This window comes from Centropristis striata, chromosome 13 (genome assembly GCF_030273125.1).
Source record: "Centropristis striata isolate RG_2023a ecotype Rhode Island chromosome 13, C.striata_1.0, whole genome shotgun sequence".
NCBI classification, from domain to species: Eukaryota; Metazoa; Chordata; class Actinopteri; order Perciformes; family Serranidae; genus Centropristis; species Centropristis striata.
Window position 1 is genome coordinate 18,712,173 of NC_081529.1, and position 20,598 is coordinate 18,732,770.

General features: G+C 40.9%; 2 protein-coding genes across 2 annotated transcripts in view; one reads left to right on the forward strand and one right to left on the reverse strand.

The window, feature by feature from the left end:
* The window catches only part of ppfia3 (PTPRF interacting protein alpha 3), a 37,750-nt gene extending 30,512 nt beyond the window's left edge, over positions 1-7,238 (forward strand). The window contains exons 28-31 of the mRNA XM_059347973.1: positions 1,855-1,923; positions 2,018-2,180; positions 4,194-4,255; positions 4,532-7,238. Coding sequence (XP_059203956.1) covers positions 1,855-1,923; positions 2,018-2,180; positions 4,194-4,246 — 285 coding nt within the window. The 3' untranslated portion in view covers positions 4,247-4,255; positions 4,532-7,238. The remainder of the gene's footprint in view (positions 1-1,854; positions 1,924-2,017; positions 2,181-4,193; positions 4,256-4,531) is intronic.
* Positions 7,239-8,423: 1,185 nt separating this feature from the next.
* Positions 8,424-20,032, reverse strand: LOC131983274 (uncharacterized). The gene is made up of 2 exons (XM_059347974.1): positions 19,709-20,032; positions 8,424-11,358 (listed from the first exon to the last, which is right to left on the reverse strand). The coding sequence occupies exon 2, from the start codon at positions 11,337-11,339 to the stop codon at positions 9,909-9,911; it is 1,431 nt and encodes a 476-aa protein (XP_059203957.1). The 5' UTR covers positions 11,340-11,358; positions 19,709-20,032; the 3' UTR covers positions 8,424-9,908.
* Between the last annotated feature and the right edge of the window lie 566 nt (positions 20,033-20,598).

The following is a 20,598-nucleotide window of genomic DNA, read 5'->3' on the forward strand; positions in this document are numbered from 1 at the left end:
ATGATCTTTAACCGCTTCCATCGCATACATGTGATGATGGAACAGCAGTAATTGTACATAAACATATGTTGTTATTCAATTTCAAAGCCCTGTTTAAGCACTATTATACCCAATTATGCCTAATGACACTAGTCTGCATCATACCTATATTTATATCTATCATATGTGCTATACTGAAACTAACAATCTCCACAAAAAACAGAAACAATTCTAAACACAAATTATTTATTTTTTTATATAATTGTAAATCAATTTAGGCAGTAAGGGGTTTGAAAGTGCGCCTGTATTTTCACTAAGGGAAGGGAGATAGCGATGTTATTTATTTGGCTTACCCAGAAACATCCAATTTCCCCCGAAAAAACAGCAGCGTTCATTGTTTTATAGCGAAGAGACGGAAGTTAGTGTTGGGAAGTTTAAGTCTTTTTTTACTGACTCTTGGACCATAAATTGAACAAATTTTTTAAAAGTAATTTCATTAATTTTGTTCATTTTGTAGTGCGGCGCCCACAGCCCTGTGGCTGAGCTGCCTGCCGTGTGACAAATAGACAAAAGACAAACCCAACGATCGATTATGAGACACAAACTCGTCGGCTCATTTGTGGTGCTCGGCTCACAGCCCTGCTGAGCCTCTACAGCTGTCACATGACAGATGAAGGAGACTCAAACTTGAGGACGCGTCATTCAGTCGCAAACGAATCGCTTCTGTTTCCTGTCCTGACTGAGCTGATGCAGCTGCTATGTGACGAGGGAACATACTGCGTGAAGATGAACGAATCTCACTGAGACTACTCTTAAACTCCCCAGTCATATAAAAGATTAGCTCAGATTGAACCAGATGTTGAGCCTAAAGTGTCCGACTTGTGACTGAGATATTGACGGCTGATTCACCGGCATTCCTTTTGCAGACTCTGGTAAACCTGAAGCTAACATACACAATACAATACAAAACAATAAACGGTTTGTCAGATAAGAAATTAAACTCTAGTTTCACACCCCTTAATTAATTAATTAGAAACACACCATGACCACCATGAAAATATTAATCAGAAGCCGACTCAGGACACGGTGATGTTAATGCAGAGAAAACAGCAGCAGAGAGTTTTTAAGGTCAAGTGTTTTGGATGTAAAGACGCCCTCAAAGCATGTTTCTTGGGACAGTTTGCTTTTGGCATTTTCCTTTTTTAATATATCTGAGAGCGAACAGGAAAATGATTCATTGACACTGTGGTTTTGGGGAACGCAGCCTCGCCATCAAGCCAGCTTTAGTTTGACCACATACAAAATGACTCTGACATGGTTTTTCCACCAAACACGTCAATTAACTGGTTAAATTGCATCTACTCCTCCCTCCTTGAAAAATCCCAAAATCTGGGATATGTAAGTATTTTTGTTTGCAAAAGTTGAACTGCTGATTGATTGATTAATTAGATTTTTGGATGTTCTGAAATTTTTGGGAAATGTTTTGATCAAATTAGTTGAAGACAATCCTACACAGCCACCACTGGATTCTAATTATTTTGTAATATTACTTATATTAGTAAAGTCTGATGTATATCTGCAGCTGTTCAGAAACCCGGCAGCGTTCAGATGTTGGTAGCCAAAAAAGTCAAGTCTTCTGAACCACAAATAGGATATGAATGCACCTTTTCTTCATCTCTATATCATCTCCTGTCATAATTAATCCCTAAAATGCCTGAACATATTGGACCAAGCCTCATGTAAACAGTTAAAGTTCCAAATGTGTCGTTTTAAAGCACATAGGATTTTTTTACATGAACTAATGAATGGCAGTGCAGCACAACCGTCCTCGTCTGCAGAGTCCAAACGATTCTGAACATCTCTCCTCTCCTGCAGGCCCGACAGCTCCTGGAGCAAGAGTACAACTCCCTCATCTCCATGGGAACGGAGAGACGACCTGATGAGGTCAGTGTGCTAAATCAGCTCCAAGAAATGAACTCAGTGATGGATTGTGTGAGCGTCTATCTCTCTGTTTACACACTGTCTGTGTGTCCTTCAGGACGGATCGAAGACGTTCACCCGCTCGCCCTCCTGGAGGAAGATGTTTAGGGAGAAAGACCTCCGGGGCGTGACCTCCGACTCCGCCGAGACCCTGCCTGCTAACTTCCGTGCCTCAGCCATCTCCACGCCCTCCGTTACCCTGAGAAAGGTTCAAAGTGATGGTGAGTACGACCCATGACCTCTGACACCTCCGCTCTCATGTTCACACCGGTTCGGGTCCTCTGAGCCCTCGAGGCGCGTCTCAATTTAGACGACATGTTACTCTATACAGCGTTACTCACATGAAGAGCACGACAGGAATCAGGGCCAAAGGTCTGCCGGAGTCACAGCACCGACCGGTCAGGTACAACCTGCCCAATAAAGGTGGTGACATCTGATCTGAAACCAGCCTTGAGCAGAAATATTTGATTTCAGCTGGCAATTAAGTAAATTTACTCAAGTATAAATTCAAGGTCTTTGTACTTTTCTTGAGTATCTCCATGTAATGCAACTTTATACCACTCTGGAGGTTAATGTACTTTTTATTGCACTACACTTTCCTGTCCAGTTAAAACTTTGTATCTCCAGATGTGTTGACGTTGAATGTTTGTGATAAACTGAAGGATGAAGTTTTCCTTTATGTGTTTATGTCTCTTCCTTCTTTAGACTAAATAAACTATTTAATGCATCAAAAAGTCATTGTCACAGAGCTGAAAACAGCTGTTTTTCTGACTTTTTAGAGATATGTGGTTCTCACAGCTACAAACATATAATATATGATCTTATAGAATATGATGCATCACTGCAGATTAAACTACCCAACAGGAGTTAAAATAAGCACAACTTTAAACATCTGCAGCAGGAAAATGCAACAAACACATTAAAGCAGCAGCAATATTAATACAAAGGATATAGTAGTAAGGGCTTTTAAAACCTGAAAACAGAGCTTTAATAAAACTCTGTCCAGGGTTAAGACTTTCAGAAACTGTTTTCAGTATTTTTAGCTTGAGGTGTCAGAGTCTGCACCGTGATCTCTTTCATAAGTGAGGTATCTTTGCATTGCCAGTAGTATCTTCACAGCACCGTGTCTGTGCTGAAGCAACGCACGTAAACATGCTGTAAAACATCTTTCTCGTCAACACGCTGAATGACATAAGACTACAAATTGCTAGCCACCACATGCACAGCTGTGTTGTGGTGATATCAGAGACCAGGGTGCATAAAAACATATATATATATGATATAACTCAACGGTGGAGCGAGCAGGCTGCATCATCAGCTTTGCAAACACCACACCTGACTCCACATCACATCCCCCTGTGCTGCCTCATCTCTGCTTTTGCTCTCTGTGCACTCTGCAGCTGAAAGAGCAGTATAACCCTAACCCACTCTTCACTGCTACAAGTTCTTAAACACAGAATTTGACTTGACTTAACTCTTTGATTTGGATCGACTGTGATGTGTGTAAAGTGCTATATAAAAAGTTAAGTTTATTTTATTTTATTTTAATATGAGCTCAGGTATCTGCCTTAATTTTAGTCCGAAAAACCACACATTTGTATAGAACATTGCAGGTTCATTGCGTGTCTAACTGTAAATGTACAGTGTCGCATGTTAAATGCAGTTATAAATCATGCATTACTTGCACAAGGTGAATTTTAATTTAATTACAAATTGCACATTTAAAACGGTGCATGTGTAGAAGGAGGAAAAACCTATTTTCAAATTGAACAGGTCAAAAACACTGACATGGAACATTTTACTTCACACTGAATACTTTTACTTTTCATCCTTTAAGTACATTTTTCTGAAAACATACTTTTACTTCAGTAAGGTTTAGAAAGCTGGACTTTTACTTGCAGAGGAGTATTTTCACCGTGTGGTTTTACTTCAGTAGAGGATCTGAATCTTTCCTTCACCACTGTCAGTTGTTATATAAGATGCTGCAAACTCACATGCACAGAGCAGTTGGTTGTTTTCATGCTACTCTGCCATTAGTTTGGCGGAGGAATTTCTCTTTCCTTTTAGCGAAGGAACTGGCAATAACAAGGAACAGACGCTTCAAAGCACAGAGGAAGACGATTATCCCTCATTCCACTTCTTAATAAGAATGCCTGTGGAAGGTCAGTGCTCTTTAAGGCTTCGCAGTTACGATAATGACCCCGTCTGTATCTGTTTCCCCGTCTCCAACGCAGCCAACTCTGGTGCCCGGGGTGAATCTGCCTCAGTGAGGACGTACTCCTGTTGAGGGGCTGAGGTGAGAACACATTAATTTAACTGTCTCATAGAGTTTCATTCATGTGGATTCATGAGACAAAACACTTCCGAGACTCCTTTCACATGTGTCGAACACATTTCTTTATAAAGCCTCGTACTTTTATGTATTTGTTTGTTTGTTTCGGATGTTTGTAGTCCCCCTAAGGTTTTTTTTTTTAAGTGGTGGGTTTGGTTGGTTGGTTGGTGTGGATTCATGCAGAGTTGAATTAAGGCCACAGACGCAGTGACGTGGGAATAATGCTGTTTCTCTCCTCAGGGCGCTGACTGGATCGGGACTAGAGGACCCTCTCGCTCATCCACGGAGAAAGAAGCAATGAATATAACCATTTATCTTCAAAATAAATCTATCGGTCTGACCATTCTGCAATAACAGAAGCAAAGGAATAAAAGGGGAAAATGACATGAAGAATGTATGAATGTATTTTCCGACCAGACTAAGAAGGTTGAATGGGATCAGCTGTTTTCTCTCTCTGTCTCTCTCTTCCTGTCCTCCTGTCTTTGCTCTTCCTCTCGTTGGGGTTAATGAAGGGCAACACCGGTGTTGGTCTCGCAGGTTTTTTACCCCCCTCTCTTCATTCCTGTCGGAGTCTGCACACAGTCAGCCGAGTTGGCGCTATCAGGGCTCATTTTCCTGTGTTCAGAGGAAACCACGACTTGCTGCCAAACAGCTAAACGTGTTGTCTTGTGATTTCTGCTCAATAACCTGTAAACGAGAGCCAGGGCAGAAGTTAAAGTTGGCGTAAAGTTTAGCTTTGACTGGCAGGATGTTAACATTGTAAAGTGACTCGGGGACTGGGGTGGGGTGGGTGGGGGGGAGCCAGATGGACGTAAACCGGTTAAAGCAACACCTGTGTTCTCTTCTCTGCTCGTGGTGTCCAGTGTCGGCCATTGTGGCTCTATTGTTGGCTTCTATGGTCCCATCAGGGGCGTCTAAGTGTCCCCAATTGGTCGGAGTGGTGTAGTAAAACACGTCCGAGTTCAGACTGTTGTTTGACTCCGACCACATCAGAGACAGGGACCCTCCTCGGGCTTTGTCTACTGGCACCTTGAAAGCCGATAGCTGAGTCATCTCTATTGAAGGGACCCCATTATGGAGATCAAAGGCACGGAGGTGGAGGGGACAGGGTGTAGCGGGGGACATTGTGTTCATGATGTCCATGGCAGGAAGTCCATAAAGTTAGTGCTGGTACCACTTTCTGAAAAGACATACTTTATGAAGGACTTTTAAAGGGGCACTTAGCTGATTTTTTTCACGTAAGGTTTGGTTTACTTGTCATGAGGAAAACTACTCAGGGCTCATTAATGCTCAAAGTTAGATACGGATAAGGACGGAGCCTTCTGTGCGTCTGTATTTGTGAACGTTTTATAAAAGCTAGCAAACACGGACGAAACCAAGGAGCTCCACTGGAAATCGTAAAAAGGAAATAGTTCAGCGAGACATGTGCATAGGACACGATGAGGACATTTTTGAGGAGATATTGGTGGAAAAAAATCTTTGTCCATGTCACAATGTATTTAATAACCTCTGCGTCTACAACAATACCTCTGCTTTCGCCTCAAGAGGCTCATTATTACGACCTCCTCGGCCGTCCGATGTTCGTTGTCTTCAGGATCTTGGTGAAGGATGCACAGAAGGATGAGGGCAGCGACTGTTACATCATTTACGTTGAGGGAGCATTAATGAGTTTGTTGTATAACTTCTTCTGTGGTGCTGGAGGAGATTTCCAAAAAGACATGGCCGAGTGGCATTATGGGAAATGTAGGTTTCAGCGTTACTTCTAGGACTACTGCTGTATTCCGTTTACCTCAGAAATCTGAAGTTGGAGCCGGGAATGGCTGAGTGCAACAAGTTGGAAACTATTATTTCACCTGGTGGGGGAAGTTGGGTTTTCTCTAGCCAGGTTGGTCATTGTTAGCAATACCAGTTTAAATGGAATACAACAAAAACTCAGCATATCTAGCTTTTTAATTCTTTGGGAGGACGGCTCAAACTCATATGTTACCTTCTGGGGGGAAAAAAGGTTGTTATTAACCACTTTTAAACCTCATATGAACATTTATAACTGCAGACTTTGGTGGCTAAGTATGAGGAACTTCATGTAAATAGTCAAAAGTTTTCTGACTTAACAATGAGATATTCCAAAATGCAGTTTTACTCATTAGAGAACTGTTCTTCCACCACCAAAATCTGCCCTGTGTGGAGTTTAAATTTGAATATGTTGTTTATTAACGGATTAAAGAGCTAGTTTAAAGGCATACTCTGCAGGAATTGTCTCTTACTGTTCATAAACACTACGTTTAAACTAGAGAGAACAACAAGCTTTGTCCACTTGCCGCACTATATTTGCATTTTTGCATTTTTTTTTGCATCTTTTGGGCACTGTGTCCGCTATTTTTGTAGCTTCCTGCTCAAACAGCGACTCCCAGAAGCGTCTCAAAGACAGCAAAATGAAAAGAAAAGAGAAAATCTATGCAGAGGGACGGGTCTCTACAGATACAGACACCGCCACACTTCTCGTGGTTGATTATGAGGGGATTATTTTTTTTAAAATAAATCCTGCATAGTGTACCTTTAAAAGACAAGCCAAGTTATTCAGGAGGAGGAAATGCAACAACCAAATGGTTTTTCTCAACCTTGCAACCCAAAAAGTCCTATAAATAATTGACAAAAAAAATGGAAAATGGTTGGGGGTAGTAAAGTATGTCTCATTAGAAAGTGGTACAAAAGTGTTTCATATGTTGAGGAATGCATGGCACTGAGCTCAGACTTTAACTCGCCCTCCACGATGTCGTCCATGACTTGTAATCATCAGCTCAGGGTCTCGGGTGAATAATCCTGGTGATGGGAGAGGCGGCAGAGAGACGAAACATCGGCTCACGGGGAGGAGAGGGAAGCAGACTGAGAGGATGGACAGAAGCCGGTCATTTTACTGCACACACAAGCCATAAACAGAAACCAAGAGCTCTCTGGGGGGTGAGATCAGAGGGGGGGCGGGGAGAGAGGGCGAGCCCGAGGAAGCCCAGGAAACTAAACCTTTAGCCTCTGTGTTTACGATGCATGTCAAACAAACGACAATGACCTAAAAACATTTTTTTGGTGGTGAAGATGATATGAGGTGTCTTTAAAAAAATATATATCTGTATGATAAACCTACAGGGGTTGGGAGCCTGGGGATCAATTTGTAAAATGTGTGTATTTTTTTCAGTTGTATTTTTTATTTTTTACGATATCTATTTATTTTCTTTAGGTATGTATTGGATAAATGTATGTACATGTTCTGTTCCTTCTTGGCTTCATTTGAACTAGTTTTAAAAGTAAATATGAAACATTGAAAATGGTCATTCAAATACGCTACTGTATGTGTACATTTTGAGAACAAATTGTGCAATGATTTAACAGATTTCCATGATTAAAGTGATAGTAATACAAATTGAAAATATCATCTGGAAAAATAAACAATAATGATGATGATGATGAAAATGGTGATGTAAAAGAAAAAAAAAATAAAGCGATCCAGGTGGATCCGCTGATCATCGCAAACTTTCTCCATTTTTCTTTTCCCCATTGATTTGTTTTATTCTTTCCTTTCTGCAGGATGTCAGCTGTGTGCAGAGGTGAGTGGAATTAAGTACATTTACTCAATTAGTCTGAAGATACTTCTGCACTGTGGCACTTTTATACCTGTACGGTAGATATTGTCCCTTGTTCTCCACTACATTTGAGTTATAGCAGCTTTGCAGAATAAGATTTTGCACACACAAAAAATGCATATATGACCAGTAATCTAGTATTTTTAAACGATTGCACTATATTTACATATAGGGTCATTCCTGTCATGCAGCAGCATTTCCACCTCAAAACTTTGCAAATAATTTCATGATGTTCAGGGAGTTCTCACCGTAAATTACTCCTTTGAGTTCCCTCCAAAAAAACTGATTGATTTTTCTAATGGAAAGTGAGGAACTTCAAACTAACACGATCAAAAATTCACCTCTGGGACACAGTCAGAAAAATCTATCCCGATGTAGATAATTTAATATCAATATATCATGATATTGCATGTCTTCTTGCAATTCAATAAATAGTCAATATGAAATAATCACATGCTAAAAAACTTTTTTTTTGTATATGCTTCTGTGAATTAGGTACTTGACATGAAAAGCACTTTCTTGTTGAATCAAGAATTGATTAAAATTAGGAAATTAGAAAGGAAACTGTTAAAAAATATGCATGAATCAGATTTTCTGAGAAATTGAAGTTACCCATGTGTTTATTATCAGTTCAGACGACATAATTGTATGTGGTGTTGATGAATACAGTGAGTAATATTTTAATGTGCATTATTTTTTTGTTCATATGATAAAGAAGACCTTAATCTTTAATTTAAGACAGTTTTATCAGTATATGAGACATTTTAAAGAAGATATGAGGAAGTAATTGATAGGGACAGAAATGTTGCTGTAGAACAGGAACGACCAAAGAAGCAGATCTTAATATTTCTTCTACTATTGACTGTGTTTTATGAAGCTGTTGTTGAAGGAAACAGGCTCTAATCAGCATTACAGCAGTAAAATACCTGAAATTTATAGGTCTGCTTCCTCCATTAGTTGACTAATTGGTAATTTTGCTGAGTCGACTAAGATTTCTTAAGTCTGTTAGTCATTTTCATGCCCTTTTCATGCTGAATGACATATCTGGTAAACAAAATATTTAAGTGGTGCATTTGCATGATTCTACGTGATTAAATCAACTAATCGTTTTGTGTGTAAGTCTTCTAATAATGTCTTTAGTGGAGGACAGACCTAGAAATGTTCCACTCATGATATCTTTTCCTTTCCAAAATAAACCAGTGTTTTTTCTTTTTTTACATCATTGTGTGAAAATAATTTGCTGAGTACAAAGATCCTTTATTACCACATTTTTTGGCAGGCAAACCGAACAAACCAGCAGATGGTTAAATTAGGTTGTTAGCTTGTTTAGGTGTCGTGGAATTTACAAACCACATGGTTTTTTACAGTCATGAGCCACACTGAACAAGTTCCACACACAGAGATGTTTCTGCCACATCAGCAGCCCAAGTGAAGCCCCGCTGCAGTGTGCCCACGCCGTAGTTTCTGTATCCAATACTAAAAACACTGCCACACTCATGGTGGGAGCAGTGTGGAGCAGTGAGACAGAGCCTCAGTAGGTGGCGCTCCTTCCTCTCACAACCCGGAGCGGCCCAAAGGCTGGAATTATCATCAGACACTGGAGAGACCTACCACTCTTCTTCTATAAATACACACAGATATACATAGCTTCATACATAAAGGTATACTGGTGTCATGTTGTAGACATATATATAAAGTAATATATTAATATCAAAGACATACACATGCTTACATACTAATCAAAAATAACTTAGATTATGAAAGATAAATCATACAAAAACAGTACTTTTAAAGTAAAATCTCTATATATGACATTTTTTTCCCTAAGATCTAGTAGTGAGGTCGTCTTGTTTTTTTCAAAAGTCTTTTGTAGTCGTGGCGGCGGGACGGAAGAGAGAAAATATCCATCAAGTGCACACAGAAGGATGTTCCAGCTGCTCTGCTCTGTGTCACTCCTTTCTCTACCGACTCCCTCTCCCCTCTCAGCCTCTCCCCCTCGTCAAGACCTCCCTCCCCGTCACCTGATTGGCTCTGGACAGCAGCACGCAGACGCAGGACGAGTCGATGCGGATCCACCTCCATCCGGTTCTGTTGTTAGCGTCTTTGGTGAGCGCCCGGACGTATGACTGCTTGGCTTTGCACTCGCTCAGCCACTGTTTTTTGTCCACGCCCAGGCAGCCGGCCCCGGCCACGCCCGTCCCGATGGGTTTCAGCGGGTTTCTCAACCTGCCCGCGCTGCTGAGCTGCTCCGCCGCGCGACAGCGAGTCTCGTAGAAGTACTGTTTGAGTGGTCCTGTCTGGGTCTGGATCTCCTGCAGGATGGTGACCTTCTGCCCGTGGGAGTCGATGGCCGTCTTCTTGTCGGTGACCCAGACGCTTTCTGACTCGCACACTGACTTCTCCCCTCGCCGCCTGTCGTTCAGGTGCGAGCGTTTGTCTCTTTTGATGGGACGGGCGACCTCAGTGACGCGGTAAGAGTCCGCCCAGCTCAGAGTCGTGCTCCTGTCGATCGCCCGGTCCCCGTGACCCTCCACGTGTCCGTCCATGTCCTCCTGCTCCTCCCTGTCCCTGTCCTCCTCCAGCAGGCCGCTCTCCAGCATGAGCAGGAGAGGCGGGTGCTCCGGAGGCGACGGGGACGGAGAGAACAGGACTCGTGGGTGCGCGTCCAGAAACATCTCGTCTCCGTCTAAGACGCCATCCTGCCCGGTCCCCAGACCCGGCCCTGCCTCCATGTTTAAGCTCTCCTGGGTTAGACCCCTCGTGGGCGTCCGTGTGCTTCCTGTCTTGAGTTTCGCTGCTTCTCTCAGCTTCTCCGAGGGGACGGTTGGTTCTGGTCCTCTCTGACTCTGTGGATCCGCAGCAGGACTGACGGCATTCTGGGTTTCCGCTGTAGAAACCGGCGACAGTCTTTCTGTTGAGTCCTGAACATTGTCCTTCTTGGAAAAGTCCGCTAAACTGGAGTAGTCTCGCCTTCTGCTGCTGTCAGCTTTGTAGTCCTTTGGTAGAGAATTATCCTGGGAAATATCCTCGGTCCTGAGTGTCCCTGCTCCTGCTGGAGCGTCCACGCTGCTGCCTGAGTTGCGGTTCGATCGGTAGGTTCCTTGATTCTCCACTTTGAACGCGGAGGTCTCTTCATCTGCGGAGGATTTCACATAATCCCTACTGTTCTGGAGGTTTTGTGCGGTGGCGTGTTGGCTACGAGCAGCAGCCATGTTGTAGTCCGTTTGTGAGGCATTCCCACGGAGGTTGTAGTCCATGGGGGGCACTGCGAGGCGAGCAGCCGGCTCATGACGGTGCTCTCTGCGGTTATCAAAGCCAGGCTCTGTCGTGGCGGCGGCGATCCTGGACACGGGGTTGTGAGGGAAGGGCAGGGCCGAGGCAATCACCATGGCAACCAGGGGAAGCCAGTGCATCACTCCCAAGACGTATCAGCTAGAATGGATAGACCGGAAAGGGACAGAGAGGAAGATGTTATTTTAAACAATGCAGATTGTGGCTTATACAGTTAACCTAAGTACCTCAATTAAGATGTAAAACGAGAGGTTTTACTGGTGGCCCGCAGCTTTATGACCCCACTGCTTTAACCGCTGAGGTATGGCTTTATAATCTTGGCAGAACTTGTGGAAAAATAGGACCAAATACAGCGAGGTAGCCCTCTGCTTCTTCATGTAGGAAGATGGAGTAGAAGAAGCTGACTTTCGAAAACGAAAGACTCTGACAACTTGGTATGTATCCAACTTTACAGCCGAAGGAAATGGACTGAAAAGACATCTGCAACAAAGAAAACAAACCTCCCCTTTCAGCTTTTAAGGGAATCACTTTTTCCCTTTTTTTCCTTCTTCTGTTGTTGCAGCTTTTCCTAAGAACCAAGAATCTGGAGATATCTTGGTTTATCTCACATCTACTTGCAAAATCACACAAATTAGAAGAAACCATCCCAGCACTGCGAAGGTAAACCACAGGCATTCTACCTGATCACACCTGGGCTGCAGGGATTTGTTTTCCTTTGAAAAGATGATGTCTGAACATGATAAAATACATCTGCTGCCTTGTATTGGAGAGAGCTTATTAATAGTGAGACGCAATTGTCAGTAATGTAAACACTCTGCCTGTCATAACCTGCGGTATTTACACATTGTGCAGCTTGTTATCACAGAAGAATTAGAAGTTGTGTAGATAGAAATATGACCTGAATCCTGCAGAATGGCTTTAATAAATCCTGTGAGGGCCGGAGTCATGCATCGGGAGCGGCAGGGGACATTTACAGTCTCAAAAGCACTTCACTGTGATATTAAAGTGTTATTATGTGTTATTAAAGGGACAGTTAACCCTAAAATCAAAATGCATATTTATAGAGTGTTGGAGATATCAATAAAGAAACAAGCATGCACTTTGCTTTTGCTGCTCAAAGCGCCCAAAAAAAAAAATTGAAACAGCAACCTTTAAAAGTTAATTTTAGAGCTGCAAAGATTTGTCTATAAACATAAAATTATTTTTTATTTAAAAAGGAAATAATTTTTGTCCATTTTCAAGCAGAAATACCAAAAGAATTCATAGTTTCAGCTCCTCAAATTTGAGAATCTTCTGCTTTGTTCTTGTCTTATTTCATGATAAATTTCATTGAATATTTAGAGTCGTTAATTTGGGCACTTTTCACTATTATCTGATGTTGTACAATTAATTATAAATCAAGCAAATAATCAGTAAATTAATCAATAATGAAAATAATCATTAGTTACAGCATTAATGTATTTAATTAATTTAAATTAATTAGATTAAATGTGAGCAAATTATGCTGTTCATTTAACATAATTTAACTGAATTATTTTAATAAAAAAACAAACAAAAAAGTAAATGTTATGCTCTTAAATAACAATTAATACCACATTTATGAATTACCACATTTATGTTCGTGATAACTTTGTGTTCAATGGTGACACATTGAAAAGTCATTATAATAACAGTTAACCAACAAAACTGTACAAAAGTCAAATAAAACACTCCCTGTGTGAGCCTAATGTAAACACTTCCCGACATGCAGGAGGCTCTTTAGGTAGTTTGTCATGTGTGACATCATCTGCATGAATCATGAATGATAACTTGGGTACAGGTGATTCACTTATGCTTCAGAGTGAGGTTCACCTGTGACTAACTGAGAAAATATTCCAGTCAGCCGTCCCTTTGGCGTGCACGGTGGGACGGCAGTGAAGCGGCACTCAGAGGAGGCGAGCGTTTGTGTGAAAGCAGGGAGGAGGTCACTGGGAAAGAGTTAAAATAGGTGGAATGATCAGAATGCCAGAGATGCAGCTTTACTGGCGAGGCTCCTTCACGGTTTCCTCGGGCAGCAAGGAGGGAGAAAAACAAGCGTGAAGAAGTGGGTGTCACGACTGTTTGAGTGTGTGTGTGTGTGTGAGTGACAGGATGTGTCAGTGACCATCGGTGAGTGTGTTTGTGTGAATGACACACACCAACCCTTTCAGTGACAGGATGTGTAGCGAGCAGAGCCACACCCTGGACACAATGCAGCGGAGGTTTGGTCGACGAATGCAGTCACCTGGGGCCTCAGGGTGCCTGCTCGTCATGCTGACGATCAACAACATCAAAGTGCGAGAGCTTCCTGTTTGCTCTGGCTACTGTTCCACGCACCGGCCTGCCAAACGAACCCAGGTGTTTCAGGTGATGAAAGCCAGCTCCACGCTAACCCCGGGCTGCTAACACACCCCGAAACACTCAGCCAACCGTAATTACAGCCGCCAAGAGGAGGTTTTAAACTGGTTCTGATCCAGTCTAAATTTAATACCGATGCCTCTATTTCACCTACATAAGCAAATGAGATCAGCAGCGACAAGATTGGCTATTTCTATAAAGTTATTCTTAACGTCTGTCCCCGGATCAGATTCCCCGGGAAATTTTATGGCACGTAGAAGAGACTGTTTACATTATTGCAGACAAAGATTAGTCGTATTTTAGCAGGTAAGAGAAAGCAGCAGGAGATTTTTCTTTCAAGAATTTAATCTTTGGCGTGATACTTTGTGGTTATGGCTGATACTAGGGTATAGATTAGTGAAGAGAAAAAGATACAAATTGACTGAAAAGAAGAGGAAATAAAGCGATAAGGTATAGTTATAGAAGCCAAGTTGACAGAAAAAAATGTTGGCAGTGTATGTTTCTGCAAACCACAGATAACGATTAATATAAAATACTTTCAGCTGTCAGAGTCAGGAAGCAAACTTTCACCCAGGAGAACGGTGTTTCAGTCCTGTACAGGTCCCATGTGAAACCAAAAGTTTCATTTTAAGTTACTTTTCTGAAGTGTTAAATTATCCTGAAAATGACATAACTACATAAATGCATCCAGCAGATTTTCTTTCTCAAATCTTGATTGAAACTGCGACCAGTAGTTGACTACACAAGTGGTTGTTTTAACCCAAACTCTGATCTGTTTCCCCTTCTTAACCATGTAGATTTGTTGCCTAAACATAACAGAGTAGTTTGAATTCACAACCTTTACCACACATTTAAAACCATCATCCAGTTTCTTTAAACATTATTGAAACCTGTGAGTAGATATGTTTTCAAGAGCTATATTACCATCATTTTGGTGACTAAAAACAAGTCAATCTTGGTCGCTCATTCAACAGACAGAGAGAATTGTGGGATTTGAAAAGAGAAGATTTCAAACTTTTGCTGGATTGACCCTCGTCCTCCTCGACAGGTATGTAATATATCTTTACTTATAATATACACTGCGAGACACTGTTCTACATCAATATATGAATTTAAGTTTGTGGCTATTTTTTATTAATCTCATACACAAACAGAAACATGAGCTCATCGCTAATTCAGTCTTTTTTCAGTCCAGTTGCCTGAAAATATGTTTGCTTTGAACATTTCTGCAAACCGCAGATATGTTGATATGAAAGTATTCAGTAGCCTTTGGCTTTAAGCCGAACTGTTCTGATGAGGTAATATCATGAGCTTGGCGGAGAAATTATGTTGGGCTGGTTGAACGGGTAAAACCTTAAGTGAAGTTCCTTTCTAACCTCCTGTTAACTTAACTAAGTTAACCTGTAAATTAATTTCTGTACATAAATACGTTTTATTCTGACGTCACGCTCTACGTAACCTCCGTAATGTTGCTTAACAATTGTGGATTTACTTCTGAATCTTTTTAAAGATCCTTTGGGGCTTTATTTGCCTTTATTATGTTGTATAGAAGAAGCAAAAGTGGGAAGAGAGGAGACGACTTGCAGCAGACGGTTGAGGCTTCAACCGTTGCGGCAAGGACTCAGCCTTGTAACCTAATTTTTCTTCTAATGTTAACCATGTACTTTTGTTGCCTAAACACAATATATTTCCCCCTAAATTCAGGACCATAACCAGGCATTTAAAAGTGAGACCCCTTTATGTTTTTTAGTATTTTCCCCCAAAGTTATTACCACCTAAATCAGAATTTGGTTCCTGATATATGTCATTTCACATTTAAATAATATATATCACAATATAGAATGTTTGCTGTTGATTAGAGTAAATTCAGTTAATTAAGTAAATAGTCTATATGAAATAACCACACAGTAAAGCCTATTTTTGTGTTCTCCTGTGTACGTATAAAATACTTTATAGAGGACTTTCTCAGGGATCAGAATGTAAATCTTTTTGCCAAATGACGTAAATCTTGCCATTGCTGGTTTTTCGTTACCAGACAGAAATTATGCAGACAAATATAGATGATAGACATTTTAAATAATATTAGGGCTGTCATATCGCCCAGCCCTACCTAGCCAGATCAAGATCTTTTACGACAAATGGCTGTGAAGTTTATGCAAACATTACCACTTTTAACCACTGAGGTCCCCAAAACCAACCCAAAATCAAAGCCTGTGCAGCAAAGTTGAACATATTCTCTAAACAGAGGCAGGATGATTTTAAACAAGCCAACTGTGGAGGTGCAGGGTGACAGCCAGGAAGAATCTGCAGGATTTGTATTATGTGAGTGTGTGCTCTGTTGCAGGAGAGCCGTGTGCTTCTTAAGGGCTTTCTCTGAGCACTCAGGCCCCACACAGCAGGCAGCAGGCAGGCACACTCTCTAAGTGGTTTCTTTGTAAAACAGCAGCAGCAGCAGCAGCACTTCATCACCATGCTCCATTTGCTACAATGACATGCATCATTTGCGCTCCCTGCAAGGCTAGACGAGGACCGCGACGTTCTTCCGCCCTCTGGACCAGACCCAAGCACCCTGAACCCCCCCCCGAGGAACACACATACAAAAAATTCCAGTCTCTCCAAATCAAAATCCTCACTTAGTGAATAAAAGCCCACTCGACACTGCACACTTATGTTAATCCTAATCTCCGTGGCCTGAAATTCTTCCAAAAGAGCGTAGGAAGAATACCCTGAAACCACAGAACAAGAGCCAGAACAAACAGAGAGGAACCACGTCAGCGAGCAAAACTCCATGAATAAACACAGCAAACAGACTAAACTATGACACCGCCTGCGACGCCTCCACGAGCCACAGTGGCACCCGGAATTATTTAGCATTGATTATGACTGTATGATAATTAAAGGGCTGGGAAGTGGCCTGTTACTTCTTGTTTCATGCACCTTTGTGTTCACTCAGATCCTCCAGAGCAATACTGTAACATTCCCAACAGGATATCAGGAGACATTTTTAAGTGACAGCTTAAGACAAATCTATCTCACTTTAACAGGCATTTTCCCTCTGAGTCACTATTTACTATATTATTAAATTACTAATTATTATTTTACTCTTAGAGCTGATTGTACTTGTTTCTCCTAATTGTAAAGCGCCTTGAGCTACATTTTTTTTTTACGAATTAAAGGGCATTATATAAAGATAAACAATATTTTTAGGGCTGCAACATGCGATTACTTTCATTTTCTTTTTAATCTGCTGATTATTTCATCATTATATGAGGCAAAGAAAAACTGAAAAATGGGGATGTTTTTTATTTCATACTTTGTTCAACCAAAACCCAGATAAAGTAAAGTACAGTTACTTAAATTCTGTACAATGTTGCAGTACTTTACTTGAGTATTTCTACTTTATACTAAATTTTGGAGGCAAATATTGTACTTTTTTTGACTTCACAACATCTAAATTAAAGCTTTAGTTACTAGTTACTTCGCAAATTTGGATTATTAAAAAAATTAACCAAATAATAAATAATAATAAACTAATAAAGATAAAACTGTCCAGCTGTCTTTAAAGTTATTAAAATGAGCTCCACCTTTACCAGCTGCAACAAAGTAAAGATGTGTACTTTAAGTATATTTTGAGGCTAATACTTTTGCCTGAGTATGGTTCAGAATGCAGGATTTTTACCTGTAACTAAGTGTTTTTACACTGTAGTGTTGTTGCTTTTGCTGAAGTTAAAGGTCTGAGTACGTCTGAGAGAACAGAAAGCAGCAAAATCTCACATTTTAAAAGCTTAAACCAGAGAAAAACTGAATTATTAGCTGTAAAAATGACTGAACAATAACTGCCAAATCTGATTATTTCTCTGTTGGACGACTAGTTGATTAAATAACTTAACCATTGCAGCCCTAAGATTATTATCATCATTAAAACTATATTACTTTATAATAAGCAACTCTCAGAAAAACATAAATCATGTAACCCAGATGCCAGACAACCGTGAACACACGGAAAAACAATAACAGAAAGTGTTTCTTTACTAAATCTGGCACCTGGCAAATTGGTCTGACTGGTGTTGTGAGCGCAGTGTGAACCGCGGGGGTTTAATCCACATGAGACAGCGTGAGTGAAGGAGGAATCAGGGGGAATTATGGCTCAGAGGGCCTCCGGCTGCGAGACCCTCCCCAGGAAACAGATGCCATGAAGCAGCCCCACACCTGGCAGCAGCTACTGTGCTGTTAGCCTGTTAACAAACTAATGCCCCCCTCATGCGTGGCTAATGTCAGACACGTCCATCTGACAGAGTTAATGCACTCTGTGTTAGTGTTGGGACCAGGCCCTGTCCTAACCTAATCCTGCCTGTTTGAAGTCGACAGGGGAGGAAGATGTCTGGAAGCCGGCTGATTGGAGGACACCTCGCATCACATCTTTCAGCACGTTTTTATGACGGGTACGGTCTGACTAAGCTGTCTGAAATGCACCTGAGTGTGACCATCAGGAGTGGCTGCAGCACTGTCACGTGGAAACCACATGCAGGTAAATGTTTGTCCTCTCTCTCTCTCTCTCTCTCTCTCTCTCTCTCTGAGGGTAAAGTAAAAGCTTTGGCCTCACATGTGCTCTTTTACAATACCCTGCTGTCCCACTGTGCAAACAGCCCATTAATTCCAGCTCTGTGATTGTTTGGTACCACGCTCAGCCTGCAGAGACCCAGCCTCCTCCTCTATAACATGACCTCCATATGAAACACCTCTTATCAGCCACATCTCTGTCAGATCACATGCTGATCTTTCCTTCTCTTTCATACACACACAGGGTGACAACACACACGTCTGATGAGCAGTGGTGGAATGTAACCAAGTAACTCAAAAACTGTACTTTAGCACAATTTTGAATTGAGAATTTCCATTTTATGCTCCTTTTTCAGAGGAAATTTTGTGCTTTTTACTCCACTGCAATTAGTGTTGATAGTTTATAGTTTGCAGGTTCAAATAACCAACAAATAAAGTATGATGTAATATTGCAGACATTAGAGAAAGTCATTAAAATTAAGGACTTTCCCCTCTTAGTCGACCAATTGGTTGTTTTGGTCCTAGTCGATGAAGATTTCTTATGTCGATAAGTCATTTTCTATGCTCTTTTCATACTGAATGACTTATTTCCAAGAAACTTTTGAGCTCCTATCTGGTACACAAGATTTAAAGTGCTGCATTTGCATGACTCATTGTGGAGAAACAGTGATAAAATCAATTTATCAATTAGTCAACAATGTCATTGGTTAGTCGACTAAAAACATATTTAGTCAAGGAAAGCCCTATTAATATGTAATACAAACCTAAAGTAGGTAATTCTGCAAAATGAGTACTTTCGGGAGTTTATTTTTATGCTAATATTTTTATAGACATGCAGAGTAGTTATGCACTTGTATTGTAATAATAATGACTTTTATTAGTGCAATAAAAATATTAAGTCATATTTTAGACGCCTACACCTGATATAAAGTGATAAAACATGTAATACATGCTGTAATACGGAATTAAATTATACTCTTACTGACTTGATCAACTTTCACTGAAACTTGCTCCCAAAACAAACAAAAAAACCTCCCACGGATTATTTTCAGCCGCTGATCTCTTGACAATATCAAATGAAGAGATCAGCAGCGGGATTGTTTTATATTTCTACCTGTGTGATCTACCTGCGGGGTTGGTTTGTCACTCGGTAGCTCTCACCTCACCTGACTGACAGCCAACGAAAACAAAATGTGAAATAGCTAAAACACAGCACTGCCAAGGAAAATAAAATCTAATTGGCAGTTTAGACTGTTGAAAATGCTAAAAAGCATGTGCAAAGAAACAAGTGAAAAGAGCTGCATACAATTGAATACTAAGAAATAATAATAATAGAAGCAGCTGTCTGCATGCATGGATGTAAATAATAATGATATACACAGTTTGTAAACTGACCTAATTAATATACTTATGGGTTTTTAGCCACATTATGTAACCAGTAGTGCATCTAACTGGCTGATTACATAGATTAATGATTAAATGCATACTTTTATTAATTCATACACACTATATAATGCTGAAATGTAAGGCCTACGTGTATGATTTAAAGCCATACCGTTTAGGTGAGATCCGGACCCCGCGTCCTTCCAGCTGACACCACATTGATTATAGAGTCCTGTCGCCAGTTGCTCAACTGGTTTAAAAAAATAAACCCAACAAACACCTTTGTACGGAAACCACAAAACTATTCACAAACATCTCCTTCTTCTTTTGATAGTCCGTGACATCGCATGTGCCCTCCAAAAAAATCCAGACGGGGAAAGAAAAAAGTAAAGTAAAGTTACCAACCAGAAAACTCTCCTGTCCTGGGAGCGCTCCCACACTTAATAAGCCCAGAAAAGTGTCAAAAATGTAAACGTGCCGTGAAGTTGAGATATTCCATGAGTTGTTACTCCTCCAAGGCAAACCGAGGGGAGAAGTATGTCAGTTCAAATATGTGAACGAAGAAGTGGAGAGGTGAAGAAGTTGGCCAAATGTTTTAAGACCTGAACTCCGCCTGAAACGCGTAAAGTCGGACAAGCAGTTAAGCTAGCATGAGTCGGAATCACAACTTCTGGTTTCGTCTTTCAAAGTAAAACCCAATGTGATGTATCTGTATTGGAATGAAACGTCCGCGTCGCACGAGCGCTTTTATTTCGAAGTGAAAAACAGCTACTTCCGGCGCAACTTCTTCGTCGCCGCTGCAATCTTGACACGGCTTACGACTCCGGTTTCTCCTAAGAAGCGCAAAGACGAGCCGAAGTTTTTTTTTCTCTCTTCAGGAGGTTAGTATATTAAAAAACAGACCTACAACATTACAATGAGTAACATCTGTGAGAGCAGATGTGTGTAAAACTCGTTTCCGAAACAGATGCATATAATATAAAACACCGTAATCCAGCGTTAAGTCAGCAAAATTAGCCAAAAAAGGTCACATTTCTTGCTAGCTAGATTTATACATTCAAT